Raw genomic sequence first — 26,398 nt, forward strand, 5'->3', positions numbered from 1 at the left:
AGGTAGCCACGCCCCTTCCCCACTGGCACCGCCCCTTCCCCCCAGGCACGCCCCCCCACCCAGCCGGCCCAACAATGGAGCTGAGCGAACACGTCGCGTGAGCACCGCGGTCCCGTGACAAAGACAACGTGGCACACAAGGGACAGCGCCAGAGATCTCCGTGCCCGCTGTCGGCCACCCCACCAGGTCTGGTTGATGGTGAACCACCGAGGTCCCCGCAATCCATACAGCCCCAGACCGCGAGGCGAGCCCCGTTCGCGCCGTCCCAACAGCGCCGGAGAGAGTTGAACTTCTGATTGGGCGTGAGCGGTTTCAATCTCCGCGTCTTTTCTCCAATCAGAAGGCGGGGACTCCAGCCGGCCGCTCCTCATTGGTCTCTATGTGGCAGAAGGCGGAGCGAGAGCCGCCGAGCCCAGGTCGCGCGAGAGCGGCGCCCGGTCCTCAGGGCGCAGGCGCACAGGAGTTGGCAGGGACCCGGGCCGAGGGCGGGCCAGAAGACGCGTCGTTTGGCTTTGGACAGGAACGCCGAGTCGTCTGGGTTCAACCGCTGGGCGGCCGAAAGCTTTTGTCAGGGGCCTGGGCGAGAACGAGGCCCGCGAGGTTCCCGATGGTGTCCATGACTTTCAAGCGGAGCCGCGGCGACCGGTTCTACAGCACCCGGTGCTGCGGCTGTTGCCATGTCCGCACCGGGACCATCATCCTGGGGACCTGGTACATGGTAAGGGGGCTGGCGGGTAGGGCCGTGCCACCCGGCCACTGCGCAGGCGCGGCAAGCGGGCCTCGGGATGGGGGGCGGGCGGGGACGTGGAAGTTGGTGCTGGGGCGGGGGAGGGGGCGCGCTACTTTTCGGGGTGTGTTTGTTTTTTTTTTTTTAACTGTGGACTGAGGCCGGGGTCTTGGAGTGATGGGGCTCGCCGGGATTTGGGAGAGGGGCAGGAACAGGATCGGTGTTTGGGGTTCGGGAAGGACGCGGGTCTCCACCCCCACCCTCCCCCCAACGAAACCATTATTGTCGTCCCTGGTATGCAGCCAGTTCGGACGTCGTTTTGTCCGAATGGGAAGAGAAAGCCAGTTGTAAGCCATTTTTTCCTCCCCCCCTGTGCCTCCTGGAGTTTTTGTTAAAGGCGTTTGGTGATGTAGCCAGACAGGCGTATGTTTTGAGTCTAGACGCTAGCCAGGATTTACACTGGGTCAGTCCCCCCCCCCCCCCCAATCAGGTGCTTTTCATCTCAAGCCCGCCTCGGTTTGGAAGAGTTGTTTATTGAGAGCCTACTATTCCCCTGCTGACATTTTTTTTGGGGGGGGGGGCTCCAGGATCTGTGTAATTTCTGTCACAGCAGGTGGACGGTCCTGTTGATTCCTGGTTCGGTAGAAACTCTTTTGTGATTTTTTTTTTCTTTTGTCTAACTACAGTTCTCAGTATCATTTTATTGAACTCAGTTTGCTTGCGATTTCCAAAAAAACGTGATTCTTTTCAGGTAGTTTTAAGCTATTAAACTTTGCTGAAGCTTTGAGAAACTTGTCGATTTGGCCGCTTGGATGACTTTCAGATTTCGTTGTGGGGTGGGGGTGGGGAGTAACGTTAGAGACACTGTGCAGTTTCTGATGATTATATATGAGGAGCCAAGGAGGGAGAGGTTTACTTCCGACCTCTCCTCCTCCTTTTCCTGCTGTACTCTTCCCCGCCCAGTATCTTGAAGTCATTAGTAACTGTTTGGCGGAACACCACATGAAAATCTTCAGGCAGACGGTTTTACAGCCCACCCCAGGGGACAATATCAGACCTCCACATAATTGTTTTTTCAGTCTTGTATCTTAATGTAGATTAGAAAAGAGCATCATGTGTTAGGTTTATATGCTTGCGCTGAGGTTATTTTCATGTTTCCTGTACTTTTGTACTCAGAACTTACTGCCCCTGTAGAATTAAGTATATCACATTTTCTTTAAGAAAGTGCCTATTGTTTTTGTTAACTGAGCTGTAGCCCCGGACCAGGCCTAGTTAATAACAGTCAGCTGGATTGTATATCCTCTTTGTTTTCCTTTGGCTAAGAGTATGGATTTTTAATTTCTTTTGTCCTTTGCCATCTTCCATTCTCCTAAATGATTAATTCATATCTTCCCGATCATCAAGTCTTACCTAACATTCTCCCAGAAAATGACCTTCTCTTGAACTTAGCTGAGAAAATAGGATTGAGCCTGGGATTCTTGCCTGCAAACTTCATCTTCCTGTTTCTTCTTCCATCCCTCCACTCACAGACAAAGGGCTTCAAACCCTTTGAAGAAGGAAAATCACCATTCAGATGTATTGGCAGCGTTTCTCTACACTCTTTGCTAGGAGGAGTTTTTGATGTTGTGCGTTTGGTTTATAAAAACGAACAGAGAACTCAAAATGCAGAGTGAGTGAAAAACTGTAAAACTGTAGTAAGGATTTTTTTTTTTAACTGTGTGGGTGTTTCGCCTGTATGTTCATCTGTTACCACTGGTGCGCAGTGTCTGTGGAGGGAAAAGGGGTGAGATTCTCCTGGGACTGGAGTTACAGATGGTAGTTAGCTGTGTAGGTGTTGTTGTTGAACTCGGGTCCTCTGGAAGAACAACTAGTGTTCTTAACCACTGAGCTACCTAGCCAGCCCCAAGGACATATATTTTTTAACAAAATAGGGATTGAGAGGTTTAAATATGTAGCACAGTTGAAGCTCTTGGGTGTGAAATGCCCCCCATACCCCCAGTTTTAAAAAGATGCTATTTTGTGTCAACTTTCAGGTTAGATATTGTAAACTGTTTAATCCACTTGATCTGTTTTACAGTTCATGTAGGACATTTACTGGGCATTTTCAGTGTAAAGGGCTCTCAGCCACCTTGCGTGGCTTCTCTATTCTCAGTACCCGCTGCGTGATAGATTCGAGTTCTGCTTCCTTTGACCATGACATCATCCCTTAATGTTGATGGTGTTACAGAGAACTTTGGAGCACAGCCAGGAAAGTGGAACTTAGAGTCACAAGGGAGGAAGATGAGGAGCGATAGCAGATTCTAACCAGATTAGGGGGAGGAAACGGACATTTGTTTTGCCTATTACAGTATTGTTGGCGACTACAAAACATACACAAGCCTCAGTCCTGCAGCAGTGTGAAGACATACTTTCTATAAAGACGGGAACAGTGTGATGTGTAATGCCTCTAAGTAGAGAGGTCTTGTCCTAATTGTGCGTTCTGCTGCCATAAGCTCTAGTCAAATGGACACAGGATGACCACAGGTGGAATGTCCTTTCCTTCCTACATCTGCCTTGCCCCTGTCCCCTTCCTAACCGCTTTATCATGAGCACTGCTCCTTGCCTCCAGGGGGACAGCACCGCTCCATCTGTGAGGAAGAATATTAATGAGCTGGGTTGGCACAAGGCCTGTGTGCGTGATTCTTTCTGTGATGTTTGAAACTTGGAGGCACAGCCCTCCCTCCTGCTGGGCCTGGACATTCTGTCAGTGACTGATAAAGACATCATTGATTTCTTGCTTTGGCTTCTATGGGTTTTCTGTTAAGGCTAGCACAATCCTATATACCAAAGGATTAATTAATTTGCCAGGCATAGTGGCAAACTTGGGTGGTGCTATCAGGAGGATCAGGAGTTCAAATCCAACCTTGGCCACAGGCCAGCCTAGGCTAAATAGGATGCTCTTTCCAAAACCAAACCAAACCCTTAAGTTTTTTTGTTTGTTTTTTGAGATGGTTTTTCTGTGTGGCCATGGCTGTCCTGGAACTCACTTTGTAGACCAGGCTGGCCTGGAACTCACAGAGATCCTCCTGCCTCTGCCTCCTGAGTGCTAGGATTGGGTGTCTGCCACCACTACCTGGCCCAAACCTTTAAGTACTAATAGTTGGTATTGATTAGATTTGTGGAACATAAAACCAGAATCACTTATAGTACTAGAGGTGCCAAGCCTGAAGAGTTGGCATTTGACATTTTTAAGTTGAAAGAAGTACGTGTGGCATGAGTAATACACAATTTTAGAATGAGTTCAGCCTTGAATTTCTACATTCCTCAAGTTCATTTCTTTATCATTTATTAGAGAGTTTGAAGCCAGATTATTTTAAACAAATTCTTAGGAGATATGAACTTAAATATGTTCTGAATCATGAATATGAAATTAAAAAGCCTGTTGGGGGAGATAATCTCAGTGATACAAGTGTGTTATAAGCTTGTGTAACAGAAGACTTTCTCATGGATGTTTCATCCTTAAGTAATCTAGCATTAGGTAGACGTGAGGACAGATGTCCTCCCGCCACAGGGGCCCTTCACTCATTTGTCCTGGCTCCTTAACTAGCTGAAAGTTCGTCTTTTCCTGCATTGTTTTGTGCTTTCAGTGTGTGCTATTTCTTCCCTCTGAAGTGTTCTTCTGCCTTTTAGTTCACTCCAGAGTTCTTTTTCAATTTACTCTTACTATATGTATCTACATACGATGTGTGTGTGTGTGTGTGTGTGTGTGTGTGCTCATGCATGTGTCATGCTGAATGTGTGGAGGTCAGAAGAGTTCTCTTCTACTTCTCTTGCAGTTTTCTGTCAGGCTACCTTTTCCAGGCTAGCTGGCCTGTGACTTTTGGATGATTCTGTGCTCTGTGTATCCCATCTCACACACAGTGCTAGGATTACAGACATGTGTCACTGGATAGGTTTGCTAGCTTGCTTGCTTGCTTTATTTATTTATTTTTCTGGGTGCAGGTCACCTGGCTGGTCTGGAGCTAGCTCCGTGACCAGGCTGGCCCCAACTCAGAGATTTGCCTCGTGCCTTCTGAGTGCTGGGATTAATGGCGTAGACTCCACCACATCCAACTGTATATGGCTTTCAATGTGGTTTCCCATTCTGCGGGATAGATGTTGGCTACAAATCAAGTCTGAGCAAATTCTTCAGAACTGAAATCGTATTGAGTAACTTTCTTGATCATAGTTCAATAGAACTAGAAATTGGTATAAGGAGGAATGGGGGAGTCTTGTCAAAACCAGGAAATGAAACTGTAGGTCTCCAAATGACGGGGCAAAGAGGAGATTAAAAGGATGAATTGTCAATTTCTTGAAACAAGTGAAAGTAGCAACAGTGTTTCAAACCCAGGGAGAAAGCAAAATCGGGGAGGGAATTCACAGCCCTAGAAGTACCTACATCAAAGCAGAAGAGTTGTAAAACTGGTATTTCTCAAGGAAGTAGGGAAACAAGAGCTCAGCCCAAAGCCAATAGGAGGAGAGAAGAGATAAAAGATAAAAGCAGACTAAAAATTAAAAAGGCTACACGATGAAAACGTTCAGTGTTAGTTGTTGTGTTCAGATGGTTTTCTGCAGAGCTCCCTTTGTAGCCCACGGTGGCCTTAGACTCACATGCTTCTCCCATCTCAGCCTTCCAAGTGCTGGGATTCTAGGCATGGGTCACTTTCCCTGGTGAGCTTTTGAAGTTTTCAAACCTTTAGCTAGGCTAGGAAGAAGAAAAAAAACAAAAAACAAAAAACCCAGAATCAGAGATGAGAAAGGTAATGATACAGAGGTGTTTAAGAGACCAGTACAAAGAACTGTCTGCCAAGAAATTGGGAAACTTTGAATTGGGTTTTCACAGATGGACCATAAAGAGAATACCAGAACAGAACAAGTAGTATAATTGGATCAGTAGTGAAAAGTTTCCCAACAAAGAAAAGTCCAGGATCTGATTATTTCACCAGTGGATTCTACAAAATATTTAAAGAGCCACTATTATATTTCCAAATTAGTCTACAAAAATGGAGCACACAAACAATAAAACACTCTTAAAATACTCTAGGCCAGTATCTCTGATGAACAGTGCAGACATTCCTAATAAAACACTGGTAAACAGAATTCAATATCACATAAAGTAAATCCTCATGATCAAGTGGGATTTATCCTGCAGATTCAAAGATAGCTTAACTCATGTAAATTAATAAATGTGGTGAAGGATGAAGGCCTGAATCCATATAACCATTTCAGTAGGTGCAGTTATGTATTTGATAAATTTCATCGACTGGAAAAAGTGGGACTGGAGAGATGACCCAGTGGTTAAGAGTTCAATTCCCAGCACCCATGTGGTGGCTCACAACTGTCAAACCCCAGTTGCAGGGGTCAGACACCCTCTGCTTGCTTCCCCAGGGACCAGACATACAGTGCAGTGACAGGCATGCAGGCCAGACATCTAGAAATGGAATAGTTGACAAATATTTACTCTTACAGTGGATATGCAGCACAGTAAAGACCGTACAATACTGACAGCTAGCACCATACCTAACCAGCTCTTCTCTAAGACCAGGAACCAAGGAACAGCACCTCCTTTTAACACTTCCGTTCAACTTTCACGGTTGAAAGTCCTAGCTAGAGCAGTTTGCCAAGGGAAACAGCTGAGCTTACAGGTAGGAAAGGAGGAGGTCAAGGCTCTCTATTTACAGATGACACAATCAGATGTGTGGAGAATCCCGAAGACTGAAAACCTGCTCAGAATTAAGAAACTTAAGAGTTGTGGAGTAGTAAGACAACCTCAAAAATAGAAGTGTGTTTATATGTCAGTAGTGAACCATGTGAGAGAGAAGTTAAGAAGGCACTCACGCTTGTCATAGCAGTGAAAGCAAAACAGAACAGCAGCCCTGCTTGTCCAGGGGGTGAAGGAATGCACAGTGAGAAGAAAGCACCGATGAAAGACTTCGACCAGTCACAACAGATGCAGAGACAGCCTGTAGTCATGAGTCAGAATTAGTATTGTTCGGTGCCTACTACAGAAGGGATCTGTAAACGAAGGTACTCGTCTTGCCATTAGTACTAGAAAACAGTTCCTAAAAGTTGAATGGAACCACCAAAGACTGTCCCAAAGAAGTCTTGAGTAAAAAGGCAAGGCTGGAAGTGTCACACTGTCCAGTGTCACAATATCAAGCTGGCATAGCCAGCCCTGCTACAAAAATGGATGTGAGGACCATTGGACAGACTGGAGAACCGAAAAATAGCCACACTCTCAGCAGCCAAGTGATTTTCAACAGAGGTGCCAGAAATATACCTCTGCACAAGCACATTCTCCTCAGTGAATAGTGCTGGGCAAACTGCACATCCGCACTTCTAGAGGAAGGAAACCAGACCCTTCTCTCTCATATGTAAAGGCAGCTTGAGTATTACAAAATACTTGAGTATAAAACTTGGAAACTAAACCTACTAGGAGGGAACGTAGGCGAAGCTCTGAGTGGTGAAGCAACTTCTTAGGGAGGAAAGCGTTTGGTTTGCTTTCACTTCCACATAGGAAGTCCATCAGAAAGGGCAAGTCAGAGCAGGAACTCAACCAGTGCGGGGACCTAGAGGAAGTGGAGCAGAGGCTCTGGAGGAGAGGCCAAGGAGGAGCTGTGCTTCCTGCTTGCTCAGCCTGCTTTCTAATGCCCATCAGGACCACCTGTCCAGTGAGCTGGGCTCTCCCACATCAATTATTAATCAAGAAAATGAAAGTGAACTTCAAACTTGCCTGCAGGAAAATCTTAGGAGGCATCTTCTCAACTGAGAGTCCCTCTTTCCAGATGACTGTACCTTGTGCCAGGTTGACCAAAAGTGAAAACACAAACACACACACACACACACACACACACACACAGAGAGAGAGAGAGAGAGAGAGAGAGAGAGAGAGAGAGAGAGAGAGAGAGAGAGCAAACCAGGATAGTCTGGGCAAGAAATTTTTGGGCAAGAATGTAAATGCATAGTCAACCAAACACACATACAGGATTGCATCAAACTAAAAGACATCTTCACTGCGAAAGAATCAGAATGGTGAACAGGCAACCTATAAGAATGGCAGAAGATACTTGGAAACTTTCTCACCAGAGATTAATACCTAAAGTATACCAAGAACTCACCAGCAAAAGCAAATAATCAAATTTAAAATGGGGAAATAAATTGAATAGACATTCTCAAAAGAGGTAAAAAGATCAGCAAGACCAACAAGTACATGAAAAAAATTCTGAATGTTATGAGATAGCATCTCACCCCAGTGAGTGAATGCCTGTCAACCAGACAGAGTGGCATGTTGGCAAGGACCTGGAGAAAGAGGAACACCTGCACCATATGGATGTAGTATAGCCGCTTTTGGAAAAACAGTGTGGAGGCCCCTCAGTTTAAAAGAGTTGCCCTGAAACCCAGAAATGGCAGTGGTGACCCACAGAAAAGGAAATCAGTGTATCAAGGAGATCTATTGCAGCGCTGTGGACAGTAGACAAGGGAGTCAGCTGAGGTGCCCATTGATAACCACGGAGAAGGAAGACGGGGTCTGTGTTCACAGTGGGTACTATTAGCGGTAATACACAGAACTCGCAGCAGCATGGGTACAACTGACATGTCATCTACAGAAAGGCGGGTACAGGATTTTACCTGCAGATTACAGAATAGCTTCGTTTATAGACCTACAGGCTAGTGGTTACTAGAGACTGAAAGGCAAGGGGAGGGGATGGTAAGCAACAAGGTAAGAGTAAAATTAGTATTCTCTTGCAAGGAGGAGGATGACAGCTGTCAATATTGCATCAGTTATGAGAGAGTTCTCATCATAAACAAATTTTTTTGTTTTTCCGTGACAGGGTTTCTCTGAGTAGTTTTGGTTCCTCCTGTCCTGGATCTCACTCTGTAGACCAGGCTGCCCTTGAACTCACTGACTCTGCCTCCCAAGTACTGGGATTAAAGGCTTGTACCACCACCACCCGGCTGCAAACAAATGTTTGAAGGTTATGGCATGATGTGTCTGGACTTAACCAACACATGGTGTCTAAGTGCACTAAAACATACCATTGTACTCCATAAAGATGTACAAATGCTGTCTATCGTTAAAGAAAAATACTGCGCCCCCCCCCCCCCCCCCAGTCCTTGAGTCTTCTGGGGTGGGTGTGACTGAAGTACGGAGGAACTGCCGCCCTGGGCCTGAGTGCTTCCCTGGACTTCCCTTGTTGCTTTCTACCAAATAAAAGGCACTCGGTTGTTTCCCACTGCTTATTTACTCACGTGAGGTGTGCAGAGGCTTTTGAAGTCTGCGCCTCCTTGAGTCGTCATTGGTGCTGTGCCTCTGTTGTTGGCACGTGTGCTGTGTTCTTCCTGGCCGTGTCACTCGGTTTACAAGCCTCTATTTCAACTTCCTTTCCTAAAGACAGTGGGGAAGGTCATGGATATTTTGGAAGACTTTGTATGTAGTAGAGTATTTTAAAGGCTTTTTAAGCTATAGGGTTACAGTTAGTTTTAATTTCTTGAAAAATCCCTCAGGGAACTTAGAACTATCAGCTGAATTTAATATAAGTTGCCAGGATCCGCATATGAGCACAGAGTAGGTATTCAGTGGTAAGCACTTAGGATTGCAAGTACTGGTTCTCTAGATCAATCACCGACATATTCAAAGTATGACCCACAGTGAAGTGAACAGGCAGACAGTGGAAAATTCTGTGACGTTTTTATAGAAGAAAAGATGAATTTTTTTTAAAAAGTCATGCATATGTTAAAAATACTTTGGACATATGGACTGCAGCATGTATACAGTTACGTACACACATATATATTTAACCTCCCTAAGTAGTTTTGGTATTTCATTTCCTTCATTTGCCTGTTAACATGAATATTTTTCTGTGCCATGCTAAGCTTTTTTACTCGGGTGATAATTATGTTCAGCAAGTAAGAGTTTGCTGAATGGATTTCATACTGATTTCCCAACACAAGATAACATATCTAACTTTATGATAAAACTGGATCTGCTTTTCTGCCAAATGTTTGAAAGCTTGGCCTGATATAAAGAAAATACCTTTCTTGGGTATTATCATTTATCCATCATTTAGGGTGGACAGTTGAGAGTAGTTTCAGGTACTGTTTCTAGAAAACTTGGGAGTGTCAAATGTTGGGACTTCTTGAGGAGGAGGAGGAGGGCAGAGTCTGTGACCTTTGGTTATGAAGTTCGTCTTGTCTTTATACCTTACTGGTTTCCATATTGAATCTTCACCAGGACTGTTTCTGACACTTAAGGCCATATGTCCTGAGAGAGTGCAGGGATCACAGCCAGAGCGCTGCATAATGTTAAAGTGGGGTTTGTATTCCTGATAGGATAGGGAAACTCATGGTAAATGATGGGTTTCAGCAAGATGTTTGGCAGAGACCCAAGATATTCCTTAGCTCTCTGTGTGTGTGTGTGTGTGTGTGTGTGTGTGTGTGTGTGTGTGTCTCTTCCATGGAGACTGTTAATTATTTCATGATGATCATATTTCAGAATGAAGACACCAGAGAAAATCAGTCTGTGGGATCTCAAAATCTAGAAAATCTTGGTGGAATGTAATTAGATAAATTCCGTTACAGGTTCATTGAAGGCCATGCCCCCAGCCTCTGAATCTGTTGCAAGGGAGCTTATTGAATGAAGTATAGAAAAACAATTAGGTGTTGTATAGGGTTACTCTTGTGTGACATTGCAAAAATGTACAAAGCCTTTGGAATTGGTGAGCCAGGTTGGGGACTTGTCAGTTACGCTGGAGCGCACACAGAGGGGAAGGAGGCAGGGAGCTGAACCATGCTGGAAAGAGGTGGAGGAGTGGTTTGAGGACTGACTGTTAGTCTCCACATTTGAAGGCCGCTGTGGCTATTAGAGGAACACATTGACTCGGAAGGTAGAATTAAGACCAATGCAGGGAGAAAGAGGGCACCATCATCCCTTTAGGGAATCTTTTCAACTTGAACCAAGCGCACGGGGGAATTGCAGGCATTTACATGTTGGTGTGTGAAGAAATATGTGTCTCTGGACATGACGTTTGTGATGATGCCCTAATTTTACTTGGTGTGCATTTTATTCTAGTTTTTCCGGCATCATCACAGGGTTAGGCATCTCTACCTATGCTGTGGCCTTTAACTGTTCTCACCACGGTAATTGATTTATGAGTGTCTCCTGTCTCATAACCTTGTTACCATAAGTGAAATGTATTCAATGTAGCACAGTGTCTGGAGACCTTGAAGACTGTTCCCTGAGTAGAAGTTCATGTACAGCTCTTGTCTTTCTCAGGTGGTCAACCTGTTGATGGCAATTTTGCTGACTGTGGAGGTGACTCATCCAAACTCCATGCCAGCTGTCAACATTCAGTATGAAGTCATTGGTAATTACTACTCATCTGAGAGAATGGCCGGTAAGTTTTACTTCAAAGGATATCATTGCCAGTTTTTATATATAAAGCCAATTGTAGTCTATCTGTGAATGTTAGAGGAAGGTTGATGAAATTATGCTTCAGTTATACTTCAGAAGGTTAAATAATTGCATAGTAAGTAACAAGTTAAAGGTTATTTAAGCTGCTTGTTGAGACAGGAACAAGGTAGTCAGCAAGAATTACAGTGGAGCATCTGGACAGAAGATGTAATAGCCTACTAGGTTTTGGAGACATGTATGGTTGTACATATGTTTTGACTGTAGAGACCAGAGAGAGAGGAAATAGGAAATAAAACTGGCTTGAGACTTTCGAGGGCTTGCTGCCACATGTAGCCAGGGTCAGAAGTTTGTGTTAGAACAAATGGACTATTACAGTAGAGTATAAAATACAATGTACAGTTCTCTTATTTATGTGGAGAGAGACGTAACACCACCTTTAAAAAGAAACTAGCCCTAGAACAGTCATAAGAATTGTCCTTTTAAACCCATTTATTTCCTGATAGTTATTTTTTATTACCAGTTATTCTTAAAAATACAGGTATAAAACAATTCTGGTTGAATTTGTATTATTACAAGTTACATCATAAATTCAATACTTACAGAAAATTATGCCCCAGGGTTTGGATATAATTTCTACATGCTTAGTTGTTACATTTCATTTCAGAAAAGTGTTCCCAGATCATAAGTGTTTTTATAATACTATAGATCTTAATTCTGGGATTTAAAATTTTATTAGCTTTTAATATGATGTTCAGAGCTTCTTTACATTTGTGATCACCTGTGATTCAAGGTTGAAGATTTGTATCTTTTTGAAACGATTGTTTTGCTTTATTTGTGAGTGTTTTGCCTGCATGTATGTATGTGCACCATGTATGTACAGTGTCTGTAGAGGCCAGAAAAAGGTGATGTGAACTGGAGTTTGTAAGTTACCATGTGGATGCTGGGGACCAACTCTAGCTGCCCTGTAAGAGCAGCGACCCTTTGAACTGCTGAGTCCTTTCTCTAGTTCTCATCTGTGTCCTTTTTGTGGCGGTTGTTAAATAATTAACAAGTCTGTGGCTGTAATACACAATGGAAGGAAAACAGCTGATGGGCATTTATAATGTATTTTTTTTAAAAAAACAAGAAGTCTTCTGATCTGATTCTTTTAAATACATCCTTGTGATATTGACTCTGAGTGACAAGAACTAGCCTTTGAGCATATTTTTCCAAAGTAGTTTGTTTTTATGCGCCCCCCATCTCCAAATAATAAATAAAATTTTAGAGTCTTATCAATACCCTCCGTGTTTTGAGTCAGGGTCGGTCTTGCTTAGCAGTTTAACCCTTCAGTAGGAAGAACTTTTAAATTCTTAACAGTGGGGGTACTCTGAGCTGATAGATACAGCCATTAACGTTAAATGCGACTGTGTATATAATGCTCAGTGATAATATGTACACACATCCAGTAGTGTGAATGTTTAGTGTTTTTTCTTCATGTTTGTTGCCCTTTAGTTTCTTTTTAAGCTTTCAGTTCCGTGTGTGCATAGGAGTATGTGTGTGCATGTGAGTGCAGGTGCTTGGGAGCCAGAGGCTTCCCATTCCCTGGAACTGGAGTTACGGGCGATTGTGAGCAGCCCGACATGGGTGCTGGGAACTGTACTTGGGTCCTCTGTAAGAGCAGCAAGCCGAGCCATCTCTCCATGTTCCCCCTCTCCCTTTAGTTTATTAGTATCTGTCCAGAGTCATGGGATCAAGTACAGGTTGTGAAGAAACTCACCCAGTCAAGTGTGGTTTAATATTGTCGGGGATTCTTTGGGTGTGTTCTGAAGGAAATAGTGAATGTGGGATTGATGCAGACTGAGGAGAAGTTGAGTGGAATAGACCTGTGTGGGGAGAGAAGGCAAACTGAAGGACGTGGGTCAAAGGTTTGAGATGCTGGGGTGGGATTAATGGAGAACATTGAATTTCAGGTTCTATTCTGATCAAAGCATGAGATACATCTGTAGTTTGCTGTGTGTAGCTCATCTGTCTTTTAAGCAAACAACAACTTTTCCTCACCTTACAAAGCCAACTTGTGTGAATTCTTTCATAGTGTTTTCATTGCTTCTGTCTGTGTTTCAACTTGCCATGTTGGGTTTTAATTGTCTCTTTGCACTCTGACATGTAGAGGCACAAGGGACCAGTTTTTCTACAGTGTTACGTGGTTCATGTTCCATCCTAAACAAAGTCAGTGAATTGTTGCATCAGTTTAACGTAGGAAGACATGTGTAAATATCTCGATTTCTTAAAATGCCAAAGCTTAGAGTTTCTTCTCTTCTTGGCCTTTTAGATCTTTTGAGAGCCAGTTTTGAAAGCAGTTATAGTTACTTTAAACATTTATATGTATACATTTTAAAACATCATTTTATCACCCAGAGTTTCATTTCTTTCATTGCACATGTTGCTTACTTAGATTTCTGTTCTTGTTTTCTTAGATAATGCCTGCGTTCTTTTTGCCGTCTCCGTCCTTATGTTTATAATCAGTTCAATGCTGGTGTATGGAGCAATATCTGTAAGTCATTTGTATTCCACCTTTCCTCATTTGACCTTTACCAAGGGCAGTGGCCTGTGCGTGTACTGAACGTGGCTTTTCTTCTGCTGCAGTACCAAGTGGGCTGGCTGATTCCCTTCTTCTGCTACCGGCTGTTTGACTTCGTTCTCAGTTGTCTGGTGGCCGTCAGCTCTCTCACTTACTTGCCAAGAATCAAGGAATATCTGGACCAGCTAGTAAGTGTGTGTGCCGTTTCAACTTTTCCACCCAAGTAAAATGCTTTTGTTGCAATCCTGAGGCAACCTTAGGAAGGAACCATTTTTAACTGCCTTTGCCTTTTACAGTATCTTAAACTCACTTCTATGTTAAAACCGTAAGATAGAAATAGATGATTGTTGTACCATCCCATTTGGACAGCCCAGTACTAAAAGCCCGTAAAGAGAGTTAGTGTGGAAGAGATAGTTGAGCTACTGTGTTTCAGTAGAATATGTGACTGTATTTGGTGCTTATTAAGGGATTGGTATTTCATTTTTATCAGAATGGTAGCATGTGTCTGTGTGTCCACTGTATCCTAGCCCTACTGTGTCTGTGTGTCCACTGTATCCTAGTCCTAATGTGTCTCTGTGTCCACTGTATCCTACCCAGTGCTAAACACCTTTGGTGAATGCTGCAGCTGTAAAAAGAACTTTCCTCTTTGGGGAACCAACATGTATTGAGGAGTCAAGATGTAAGAAGACACTTTATTAGACAACAAATGACCTGCCCTCTTGGCAGTCTAAGTTAAGAAAAAACTTAGATTAATGCCATAGAATGGGGTAGAGGGGCAGGGGATATTCCACGCTGAAGTGGTCAAGGAGGACTTTGTGGAAGAGTTTGGGGAAAGCTGGTGGGGTGCCTCTCTAGTGCATTTCCAAGTGTTGTCTTCAGGAGTCTTTTCTGCGCATGTCTAGCTGTCTGGTCCAGTTTGAATGCCATCAAATAAATCTTTTTACTCCAAAAACATTTATTGATGGCTCCTTAGGTGCTGGGTTCAGGGGACTTCATGAAGATTTTCTAGTTTAGTGACATGTAATTAATTATGGGCAGCTCTCTGAGTGGGTAACCCTTGGGTTGTAGACCTGAGGGTGGATGTGAGATTTGAACGCTGCTGAGGGACTTGATTAGGAATTGAGATAGAATCAGCAAAGGAGTTCAGAGAAATGAGAGTCCTTGAGGCAGGAATGAGCATGAGATGGCCAAGATGGAAAGGATCCATCTGTGGAGGCTAGAGAAAGGGAGGTAGCCAGCTCAGGCAGTGGGCCTGGTCACCTGGGATTGGGAGCTTCCTAGTGTCATTCTCTAATCTGTCATCTAGCTGAAATATCCCAGGGAGCTGCCCCCCCCCCCCCACTTCCAAGTAGAGTCTAAAGTTCTAGGTGTATACAGTCTCCTGTGTGTTGTCACATGGTGTGTGTGAAAGTCTGTTTGTGTCAGCGTTCCCATTGAACGCTGCAAGCTTAAGGACAGGTGTGTAGGTAAGAACATCAAACAGCAAACCCCCTGCTCTTTTACAGACCCTGCTGTTTCCCCTCTATTTGGTTGGCTTAGTCTTTTCAGTTAGAGGGTACTTCCTCTGCTGGCCTGTGTTACGCCCTTACTTCCCTTCCAATGCCCTTCTCCCGACACCAAACTCACTGCCTTGTCCAGAGTCATGAATGCGCTTGATCCTTCCCGTTACAGCCAGTGTGTCAGCAGTAAATCTTGTCCCCTTCCTTGCCTGGCCTGTAGACTGTGGCGTGTCTCCTTTTTACCCATCAAATGCAGAGTTGAGACCAGTATTTGACTCCTAGAAAAGTTGTTACTTCCTCCATGGAAGACTAAATGGCCCGGGAACTTGAGCAAGCTCTGCTCCTTCTCATTTACTGACCCACGACAAGGCTGGGGTGCCCTACAGGTGGTTACATTTTGTCCAAGGCCAGAAAGATGGAAAATAGTGGCCACTAGAGAGAGTATTAGCTCGGATAGACTTGTTTGTTAGTTAACCTAGCTATTAAACAGGTACATCTAAAGTAATGAGTGTGTCTGTTGGTGAGAAGGGGCTCAGACATGCTGTGTTGGTTCCTGTGTGTAACTTTGCAGTAGCCTGTCACTCCCGGAGATGATCATGGTGGAGTTGTCATTGTGTGTTTGTGTTTAACAGCCTGATTTCCCCTACAAAGATGACCTCCTGGCTCTGGACTCCAGCTGCCTGCTGTTCATTGTGCTTGTGTTCTTTGTGGTCTTCATCATTTTTAAGGTATGGAGCTTGTGAGTCACTGGGCAGGGGTTGGGGGGGGGGGGGACGAGACTGCCCAGTAATCCTTTTCCCTGTCTGTCTGTCTCCTTAGGGGTCACAGGTGAGGTAGGATTTGTAGTGGTGGGGTCATTTCTGGCACAGTGGTAGAGAGGACTTCCTGGTAAGGGATGGGTCCCCTGAGTGGTTGGCACTTGTATGTTTTCAAAAGTGCTTCGTGGTTTGTACTGGAAATCCATTACAATTCCAAACATTGGGAACACTGGAATTTCCTCCAGTGTGCTGGCTGACAGACTTAAGTCTCCAGCTAGAGTCTCTGTGAGAGACTTGTGATGTTTAGGTGAAAGCCAGTTAGGAGTGAGCCTGCTGGTCCTGGGTTCCTTCTCCACAGGCAGTGCAGAAGGGATGGAGGTCCTCTGGTCCTGGGTTCCTTCTCCACAGACAGTACAGAAGGGATGGAGGTCCTCTGGTCCTGGGTTCCTTCTCCACAGGCAGTACAGAGGGGATGGAGGTCCTCTGGTCCTGGGTTCCTTCTCCACAGACAGTACAGAGGGGATGGAGGTCCTCTGGTCCTGGGTTCCTTCTCCACAGACAGTGCAGAGGGGATGGAGGTCCTCTGCCCCCAGAGCCGCCTGCTGAGCGCTGTTTTTTTTTTCAGGCTTACCTAATCAACTGTGTTTGGAACTGCTACAAGTACATCAACAACAGGAACGTGCCGGAGATTGCCGTGTACCCTGCCTTTGAAGCGCCTCCACAGGTCAGCTACTGTCACACAGCAAACTGTCACTCACTCTTACTGACAGCTCCAGAAGTGAATGTGGGGCTTGAGTGTCTGTAATGTCCCATAACTGTGGCTTGGGACATGGATAGCTTGAACCCATGCATGTGTAAGATTTAGCATTTCTCACTGGGAGTCTTGTGCACACGAGCTCTTTGCACTGTTGGCCTAGCTTAACTGTTAGGTTGATTTGTTAGTGGTCCTCACAAGCGTTGTTTCTGGTCAGGTAAGCTAGGAGAGGGGGTAGGTGTGTGACGGTTGTGATGGAGTCTGAGTGCTGAGCCCACCTCTCAGAACCCTCTTTGCCGCTCCTCTGTCTCCCCAGGTTGTTAGCACATAGGGTACACATGGCCCATACAGAGACAGCCTGTCACTTGGAGGCTCTTCGGCTAGAGTGGGCTTTAGAAAGGTTTGTCTATTATCCCAAAGGGGAGGATAGAGGTCATTGTCCTTTGGTGATTATCATGAAACTCGGGACACTGGCAGCTTCCCCCAGATCCTCAGCCCTTGAAGTATACAGTTAGCACTGGAGCTCTATCGGCCGCCTGCCAGGAAACCCTTTGTGTTCTTTTTTAATATCCATAGTGTGTTAGTCCATCTTCCAGGTTAGTCCAGAGGAAGAATTCTATTTCTGCAAGCCATACATCTCTCCCTCCCACCCTCCCTCCATCCCTCCATCCCTCCATTCCTCTCTCCTTCCCATTCCCTCCCTCCCTCCCGTTCCCTCCTATCCCCTCCCCTTCCATCCCATCCATCTCATTCATTCCTCTGTCCTGTCTTGGTCACTGTCCTGTTGCTATGAAGAGACTCCATGACCAAGGCAACTCTTTTTTTTTTTTTTTTTTAAATAAGCATTTAATTGGGGCTCGTTTACAGTTTCAGAGGCTTAGTGTGTTATCATCATGGGGGGTGTGGGGCATGCTGGCAGGCAGGCATGATGCTGGAGAAGTAGCTGAGAGAAAAAGAGAGAGACAGAGAGACAGACTAGGCCTGGCATGGGCTTTTGACTCCCAGTCAATAAAGCTGTTCCTCCTAATTCTTCTGGTCCTGTCAAAGAGTTCACTCCCCAGTGGTGAAGCATTCAAATACATGAGCCTGTGGGTGGGGAGCATTCTTTTTCAAGCCATCACACATTCCATCCATCCAGTTCTAGCGATCCTGATCTTGAGTCAGTGTGTCACTGCGTGTGGAGTTCAGGCTGCTCAGACGTCTGTGTTCTCAGGAACTGTTGAGCTAACAGTTGAGTCTTCTCAGGGTTGTGGGCTCCTACTTAGGACAGTCTGAAAGCTGATTATTCTAGAAAGAATGTAAAGGGGCGTTGCCTGATGGAATTCTTTTCTCTCTTCAGTACGTTTTGCCAACCTATGAAATGGCCGTGAAGATGCCTGAGAAAGAGCCGCCGCCTCCTTACCTGCCTGCCTAGGACGTTCTGCCTTGTCAATAAACCCTATACCAGCTTCTTGTCTTGTTCATTTTACAGAAAGCTGCAACGCGGGGCTCTCAAGACTTGTTTGATATAAAGTGCACTGTCTTGTCTGAGCATTTATTTTCAAACACTAAGGAGCTTTTGGACATTTATGAAAACCTTTTGTTAAGTATCACATTTTAGAGACTCTTGGAAGACAATCTAGGTTAAGCAAGAGCAAAGTGCCATTGTTAGCCTTTAACTGAGGGGGAGGGAGGGGAGGGGTAGTCTCCATATTTTCTTTTTTAACTTTGCACTTTCTTTGTATAATGGTTTGTGTTTCAGATGTTTGATGCCCTGGATATTTTCAGGAGAGTGAATACAGTGTTTAGAATGGATGAGTTGGATGTAAGATCTGCAGTTTCCAGCTCTCTGAAACAGGAAACGTAATAGCATTTTGACTTGTCCATGGAAGATGGTGGTTGCATGCTTCTAATTTGTATGTTTCCATCTTTGTGATAAGATGCTTTAATAAACCTCTCAAATTTTACTGTTGTCGTTCTTAAACGTGCCTAACCTTTTCTGCTGTGGTGGGTACTCATCCTCTTCCTTAGTGACGGGTGTGTTTGGAGAAGTGTTGGGTAGTGTCCTCATGTTAAAATTTTTATTTGTTTTCTTACATGATGAGAAGTCCTGAACTGGCTCCTGGATAGAAGGATGATGGAGGAATGAAGAGAGGAATCAGAGAGAAGTGAGGTGGGGCCCTTTAAGCAGAGGGAGAGGGCGGGATTCTACTGTATAGGATTCTACTGTACTGTATAGGAGTTTATATAGCAGCCTAGAATTTTAAAGAGAAAGACGGGACATTTGAAGATGTCCAGTTAAAATCCTTTAGAATCTCTCAGTAGGCACTCAAGAGTGTCTGTGCATGCCTGGCTTGTTGGGTGATTCAGTGTCGTCCCCCTCCCTCCCCGCATTTTGGTCTCCAAGGATCAACTTGAGGGTGATTAGCCCAGGATTCTATTTCAGGCCCTCCAATAGCTGATGCACTGGGATTGCAGTGTGAGGTTCCTTTCAGGTAGCTTTGGAATCCAGAAATAGAACAGTTAGAGTTTGAGAGAAAACAGGGCGAGCAAGCTATAAATCTTGCAGCTGCCCAGAGGAGAAAGATGGGAAAGAAGGAAAGGCATGATGACCGTGAGCAGCCTATGTGGTGGGAAGGAATGGAGTGAAAGTCAGCAAGCCTAGAATGTCTGGAAAACATGCCCAGGCTTTCGTTGGAAAGAAAAGGGAAAGTCTTAATAGCCAGCAGGCTTGCGTGGGTGTGGTACCTCAGTGCGACTAGATGAAAAGTGCATGTAACTGCGCCTTGATGGGGGATTTTTGATACGATCTCCTGTAGCCCAGGCTGGTCTTCAACTCATTTAGCCAAGGTTATTGAACTGGTAGTTGAGAGACATAGCTAACTGCCAATGCAACTTTTTATTGAGGAATGCACTGTTAAAACAGTAAATATAGAAATAGCAATTGCTTATTAAGTTTTAGACCACGCGTAACTGTGTGCTATACTTCTGTATGACGGTGGGCTCCACACCAGCAATACTGCGCACGTGTGATAATCTGTTGCAATGTGACTTGGTGTCTGTGGCACAACACTTCAGTGACTTTTCCCCAGCTCCTTTGATAGTGATTTTTTTTTTTTTGTTTGTTTTTAAGAGTCTCGTTATTTTGTAGCCTAGGCTGGCCTGAACTGTCCAAATACTGGCATTTCTGGCCTATACAACTACACCTGGGTTCCTTAGATTCTTGGACCACCATTGTATGTGTCTTTCTTTCAGCTGAAACATGCTTAACTGTTCAGGCGGCTGGGACTGAATTTGAGAAGACAATTTGGAGACATGGTGAAGTTGGGCATGGTGACTCATGCCTCTCATTCCAGCCTGGGGGTCGGGGCTGGTCAGGGCCACCTGGGCTACATTGTGATTGCTCAGCCAGCCAGCTTGGGCTACAGTGATCTCGAAATATAGTTCTTAGGAGTCACAGGACAGACGTGTCTTGTGTGTGCACCCGTATGTGCATGAGGCCAGAGATGGAGATCAGCTGTCTTCCTCACTCTCCTATTCTGCGGCAGGGTCTCTAAACCTGAAGCAGCTCACTGGTGTGTGGTAGTCTGCCTGGCCAGCAAGCCTCAAGGATGATCCTATCTCCACTACCTAGCACAGACAGATTATAGGTTGGTGCCACCAAGACTGGTTTTTTACGTGAATGCTAGAGATAAAACTCAGGTTCTCATGCTACAAAACACACTTGATGACTCAGCCATTCTCTCCTGTAGATGAATTTCTAAACAGTCTTATTAAATAAGAAACACAGAGCCAAATACAGGGGTAATAGCCGAAGAGATCAGAGAAATAGCGAATAGCCACGACTAGCCTTAGCTTACCACCACCAGCCGTCTTCCCAGAGAAGAGACCTCTTCCTGTCTAACTTGTGCTTTTATTGCCTTCCTGTTCTGCCTTCTCATTGGCTTTAAGCCCAGCCACGTCACTTCCTCATCACTGCCTGACTATACAGACCTCCAGGTCTCTTTGGTTGGTACTGGGATTAAAGGCTCGTGTCACCACACTTGGCTGTGTTCTTGACCACACAGAGACTCTGCTTGCCATGTGATTGGATTAAGGGCGTGTGCCACTACAGCCTGACTTCTGTTTTATGGCTCGTTATGACCCCTGATGTCCAGGCAAACTTTATTAACATATAAATAAAACATCACATTTCAGCACAAATAAAGTATCACCACACCTTCCCCCCACCCCGGAAATTTCTCTTAGTACTTACTGATGATGGCTTGATAGAAACATTGTGTTAACTGTAGCAACCCATGTTTTCATATTGTAATCAGGTCAGTGTGCTTGTCTTAGGGTTTCTATTGCTGTTAAGAGACACATTGACCATGGCAACTCATTTAAAAGAAAATATTTAACCGTGACTTGCTTACAGTTCAGAGGTTTAGTTCATTATCATCATGGTGGGAAGCAAGGCAGCATGCAGGCAGACATGGTGCTAGAGAAGGAGCTGAGAGCTAACATCTTAACTCACAGGCAACAGGAAGTGATCTGAGACACTGGATGTGACTTGGGCATATATGAGACCTCAAAGCCCACAATGACACACTTCCATAGTGACACACTTCCTTCAACAAGGCCACACCCACTCCAACAAAGCCACACCCCCTAATAGTGCCACTCCCTTTGGGGGCCACTTTCTATCAAACCACCACAATGCTTATGACAAAGAATTCAGATTAGTGTACACTAGTTCACCCTAAGGAAGAAACCAAATTTTATGTGACTTTGGGGATTTTGTGCACATCATGTGGAGTATAGAGATAGTGCTACAAAAATATGTAAGTGGTTTTTAGGTACTGTGTGCACACATGGACACAGGTATCTGTCAAGGCTGATGGGTATGCTAACTGAAAATAAGTACACCTCAAATGCACAGCTTTTTTTTTCCAGAGCTGAGGACAGAACCCAGGGACTTGGCGTTTGCTAGGCAAGTGCTCTACCCCTGAGCTAAATCCCCAACCCTGCACACAGCTTTTAAAAGGGGATGGAGACTCAGCAAACTCATTTGGAACTGCAGTTAAATTTTGCCTTGGGAGGTTTCCTCTTTCCATCTTATCAGAGCAGTGGTGGTTTGGGTCATGTAGACACATGGGTATTTACACATCTTTCTGGGAGCAGAGAATTGTCTGTACATTCACTTGTGAAAAATCAGAGCCTATTGTAGCATATGAAAGAAAAAAAAATCCTAAACTTGTAGGAAGTGTAACTGGGAATATGCTCAGTGTTCAGCAGGAGACAACGCATTTCTGATACCTAACTTTAGAACCTTTCAGTATGGATGGCTTCTGAGCCAGGGCAGTGATGGCTCATACTTTTAATCTCAGCACTCGGAATGCAGAGGCAGGGGGATCTTTGAGTTTGAGGTCAGCCTGGTCTGCAGAGAGTTCCAGGACAGCCAGGGCTACACAGAAAAACTGTGTCTTGGAAAAAACAAGCTGCCTCAAGCCCCTCTCAAAGGTCCTTGTTACTGTTGCTAATTCTGTTCTCTGTTGAAGATTATGCATGACAATATCTAAATATTAGCTAGACTCTCCTTTTGTTAGGGCTAAGATCATACCAAGCCTCTGGATATACCCAGCTATTTGTGGACATCTAGCATGATGCAGCAGCTATGAAGAAGATGGGGGGCCCAAAACATTAGAAATGGCCAAGCAATCCTACTTTCTGCCATTAATAGAAAAACAGTGAAATCAGGGTCCCAGAGAAGCAAGCCCTTCTGGTCCCAACAACTCATAACAACCAGTATGTGAAAAATATCTGCAGACGGATGGAAAAAGATGTATGCATGCCTAGATACAAGCCTTTAACAGGAAGGGGATTCTGTGATAACAGCTAGAAAGCCAGTCACAGGAAGATAGCTGCATAATCCCACTCACCTGGGCACCTGAGAGCCAAATCTGTAGAACCCAGGGGTGAATAAGTGGTTTCAGGGAGCTGGAGGGAGTGGGCCATAGTTACCGGTGAGCATAAAGCACAAACAGTGAGGAGTGTACAGTTGACAATGTATACATAAAAAGGAGGGTGATCTCTAATGAGGTGTCATTTGGGATCATCTTTTTGTACACTATGTAAAGAAGTGTCTCTGTCCTTCTCACCTGCCTAAGGCACCTTCTGATTGGTTTAATAATGAGCTGAACAGCCAATAGCTAGGCAGGAGAGGATAGGCGGGACTTTGGAGCAGAGATAGGAACTCTGGGAGAGTCTGATGCAGGAGATTCGCCAGCCCGATGCAGAGGAATTCAGACATATGGTACTGAGGAGAGGTAATAAGCCACACAGCAGAAAGTAGATTAATATAAATGGGTTAATTGAAGTTTTAAGATCTAGTTGGGAACAAGCCTAAGCTAAGGCCAAGCTTTCATAATTAATTAAAAGTATCTTTGTCATTTGGGAGCTGGCACTCCAACGAAAATAGTGTAAACAATAAAACAAAACTACAAATGAATCCCTGCTTTCGGAGCAGTGCAGTAAGATTTGTCTCTGTTCTATTCAGTCCCTTCTAGAACTTTCTGCCCATATCTTAGCCTGCTTGCCTCACCATCTCAATTTTCTCTTGCCTGTGTAAATGTGGTTCTAGACTCTGCAGAAGGCCCAAACGTTGGGTGGAACTCTTTCCCCGAACAGCTTTCTTCCTAGGGCCCTTTACACGTGGAGTAATGGAGGGGTGGCTTTAGGGGTTATCTGATGCGCTCATTAATTCATGCTTGTGTGACCTTGTGCAAACATTTGAACACTAGGAGCGCACACTTTGTTCAGGTGCAGGAGATGTAATGAAAAGGAAAATAAAAATCTTGTGGGGCGGGTGCTTAAAAATACATGTTAGTGATACAGCTTCGGAGAAACACAGGCTGGAGATGGGATGTAGGGGGTAGAGTATTAAGCGCCATTTAAAAAGCCATCATTTAGAAAATGGTGTGGAAGAACTAAAGATGTGAGAGGATGCACATCACAGGCAGGGGGCCTGCAGGAGCATGTGTACGGTGTCTAGAAAGATAACGTGAGGGAAGTTCGGGAAAGCTCAGGGAGGCATTGGGCCAACTGTGATATCACTGTGACTCTCACTAGACCAGGGAATTTCTAGGGCATCCTGAACAGAAGAGTCATGAAATGGCTTCCCATACTTCTCTAAATCTATTTCATCACCTGGGTGGCAGTTCTAAAAGCCTCACAGAGTTCTGAACACCAATGACAACAAACAAGAAAAGGGCTGGGAGGTGGTTTAGTTAGTAGAATGCTTGCCCAGGATGCACAAAGGCCTGGAGTTGGTCCCAGCCACACATCAAGAGGGAATAGTGGCACATGCCTGCATTCTGGAGGTGGAGGCAGAAGGATCAGAAGTTCAAGGTCATCCTCAGCTACATAGTGAGCTGGAAGTCACCTTGGGCTACATGAGACACTGTTTCATCAACACCAATGAGAGAGAGAGAGAGAGAGAGAGAGAGAGAGAGAGAGAGAGAGAGAGAGAGAGAGAGAGAGAGGAGAGAGAGAGGGGGAGAGAGAAAGAGAGCAAGAGAGAAGACATACCTTCCACATAGTGCCTTGCCCATAACCAGAGGCCAGTAGCTACTCTAAGGCTGGCTGTGATGAGGACTTCCTGCAATACCAGGTGTCAGACAGAATTTTTTAAATTTTCATCTTTTTTTAAATCTTCATCCCACCACTGATTTCCTGGCCGAACATGGCCAGACTTCCTAGCCTCTGTGAGACACAGTGGTTCCCTGAGGGGAGCGCAGTGTGTAAAGTGCTCAGCACAAAGGCCGACAGAGTACTGAGTGGAAGCAGTTATGGATGGACTGTCGTGTTTAAGACAAATTTGTGGTCTTTGCTCTTCGGGGCCCGCCCGCCACCCAACTCCCAAATAAATACACAGAGACTTATTCTTTCTTATGAATGCCCAGCCTTAGCTTGGCTTATTTCTAGCCAGCTTTTCTTAAATTATCCTGTCTACTTTTTGCCTCTGGCCTTTTATCTCTCTCTATTCTATATACCTTTCTTTACTTCTTACTCCATGGCTTGCTGTGTAGCTGGGTGTTGGGCCCCTGACATCCTCCTCTCCTCCTTTTTCTTGCTCCTTGGTCTTCTCGTCCCAGACTTTTCCTTCTATTTATTCTCTCTGCCTGCCAGCCCCACCTATCCCTCTCCTGCCCTGCTATTGGCCGTTCAGCTCTTTATTAGACCAATCAGGTGTTTTAGACAGGCACAGTATCACAGCTTCACAGAGTTAAATAAATGCAACCTAAAGGAATGTAACACATCTTTGCATTACTAAAACAAATGTTCCACAGCATAAACAACTGTAACACATCTTTTTTTTTTTTTTTTTTTTTAAAGATTTATTTATTTATTATGTATACAGCATGTGTGCCTGCAGGCCAGAAGAGGGCACCAGATCTCGTTACAGATGGTTGTGAGCCACCATGTGGTTGCTGGGAATTGAACTCAGGACCTCTGGAAGAGCAATCAGTGCTCTTAACCTCTGAGCCATCTCTCCAGCCCCTGTAACACATCTTAAAACAATATTCCACAACATATCACTTAGTGATATTTCTAGCAAGTTAGGTAAGCTGTAAATTGGACATTGTTGTTTCTGTTGTTTGGCAAACTGATTTTTGTTAAAGAAGCCTTTTTTTTTTTTTTTTTTTTAAATTGACCTGACCAATTTCTCCTCTTTTAGCACCTGAGACCCAACTCCTTTACAGCTCATGCCATCTTGCCCATGGGTCCTTAGTAGCAAACAATTTGCACATGTAGAAACTTTTTGTCCCACCTTTTTGTCCTCAACACTTATCATAGTCAAAGCTGAGGGTGGAGGGAAGTAAATGATTAATAAATAAAAAAAATTATCTCACCAGGCAGCAGTGGTGCATGCCTTTAATCCCAGCACTTGGGAGGCACAGCCAGGCAGATCTCTGTGAGTCCGAGGCCAGCCTGGTATACAGAGCCAGATCCAGGACAGGCACCAAAACTACACAGTGAAACTTTGTCTTGAAAAAACAAACAAACAAAAATGTCTCTGCTGATAGATTGTTTTCAAAATAGATTGGGAATGGCTGGGCAGTGGTGATACATGCCTTTAATCCCAGCACTCAGAAGTCAGAGGCAGACAGATCTCTGTGAGTTCAAGGTCAGCATCATCTATTATTTCCAGGACAGCCATGGCTGCATAAAGAAATCCTGTCTCAAAACAAAACAAAACAAAACCAAAAAAAAAAAAAAAAAAAAAAAAAAACAAAAACAAAAAAGAGGGCTGAGGAGATGGCTCAGTGGCTGGGAGCACTTCCTGCTCTTTGCTCTTCCAGAGGATCTGGGTTCGATTCCTAACACCCACATGACAGCTTGCAACTGTCCGCAGCTCCAATTCCAGGGGATCAGGCACCCTCACACAGATACACATGCAGGCAAAACACCAATGCACATAAAATAAAAATAAAATAAATTACAAAAAATAATAGATTGGGAATGTACCCGCGCATATACTACACTGACATTTAATGTTCTCGGAACACAAGACCAAAGGCCTTTCCATTGCTAGTTATACATTCTTCTCTCCTCTGCTGGAGGAAGCAACAATCCTTTTTCCATCTGTGATTCATAGGTCCACAGTCATCATAGAAGTTACTTTGTTCTGAGTCTAATTGTTTCAGTGTGTC

The 26,398-nt window shown here is 44.6% G+C and overlaps 1 protein-coding gene across 1 annotated transcript; it reads left to right on the forward strand.

Moving 5' to 3' along the window:
• Positions 1-107: 107 nt before the first annotated feature.
• Laptm4a (lysosomal protein transmembrane 4 alpha) lies at positions 108-18,670 on the forward strand. Its single transcript, XM_059248718.1, has 7 exons — positions 108-718; positions 11,019-11,139; positions 13,610-13,686; positions 13,779-13,901; positions 15,845-15,940; positions 16,596-16,694; positions 18,064-18,670. Exons 1-7 carry the CDS (start codon positions 380-382, stop codon positions 18,136-18,138), a joined length of 930 nt encoding a protein of 309 aa, XP_059104701.1. The 5' UTR covers positions 108-379; the 3' UTR covers positions 18,139-18,670.
• Positions 18,671-26,398: the final 7,728 nt, after the last annotated feature.

Source organism: Peromyscus eremicus, chromosome 22 (genome assembly GCF_949786415.1).
Source record: "Peromyscus eremicus chromosome 22, PerEre_H2_v1, whole genome shotgun sequence".
NCBI lineage: Eukaryota > Metazoa > Chordata > Mammalia > Rodentia > Cricetidae > Peromyscus > Peromyscus eremicus.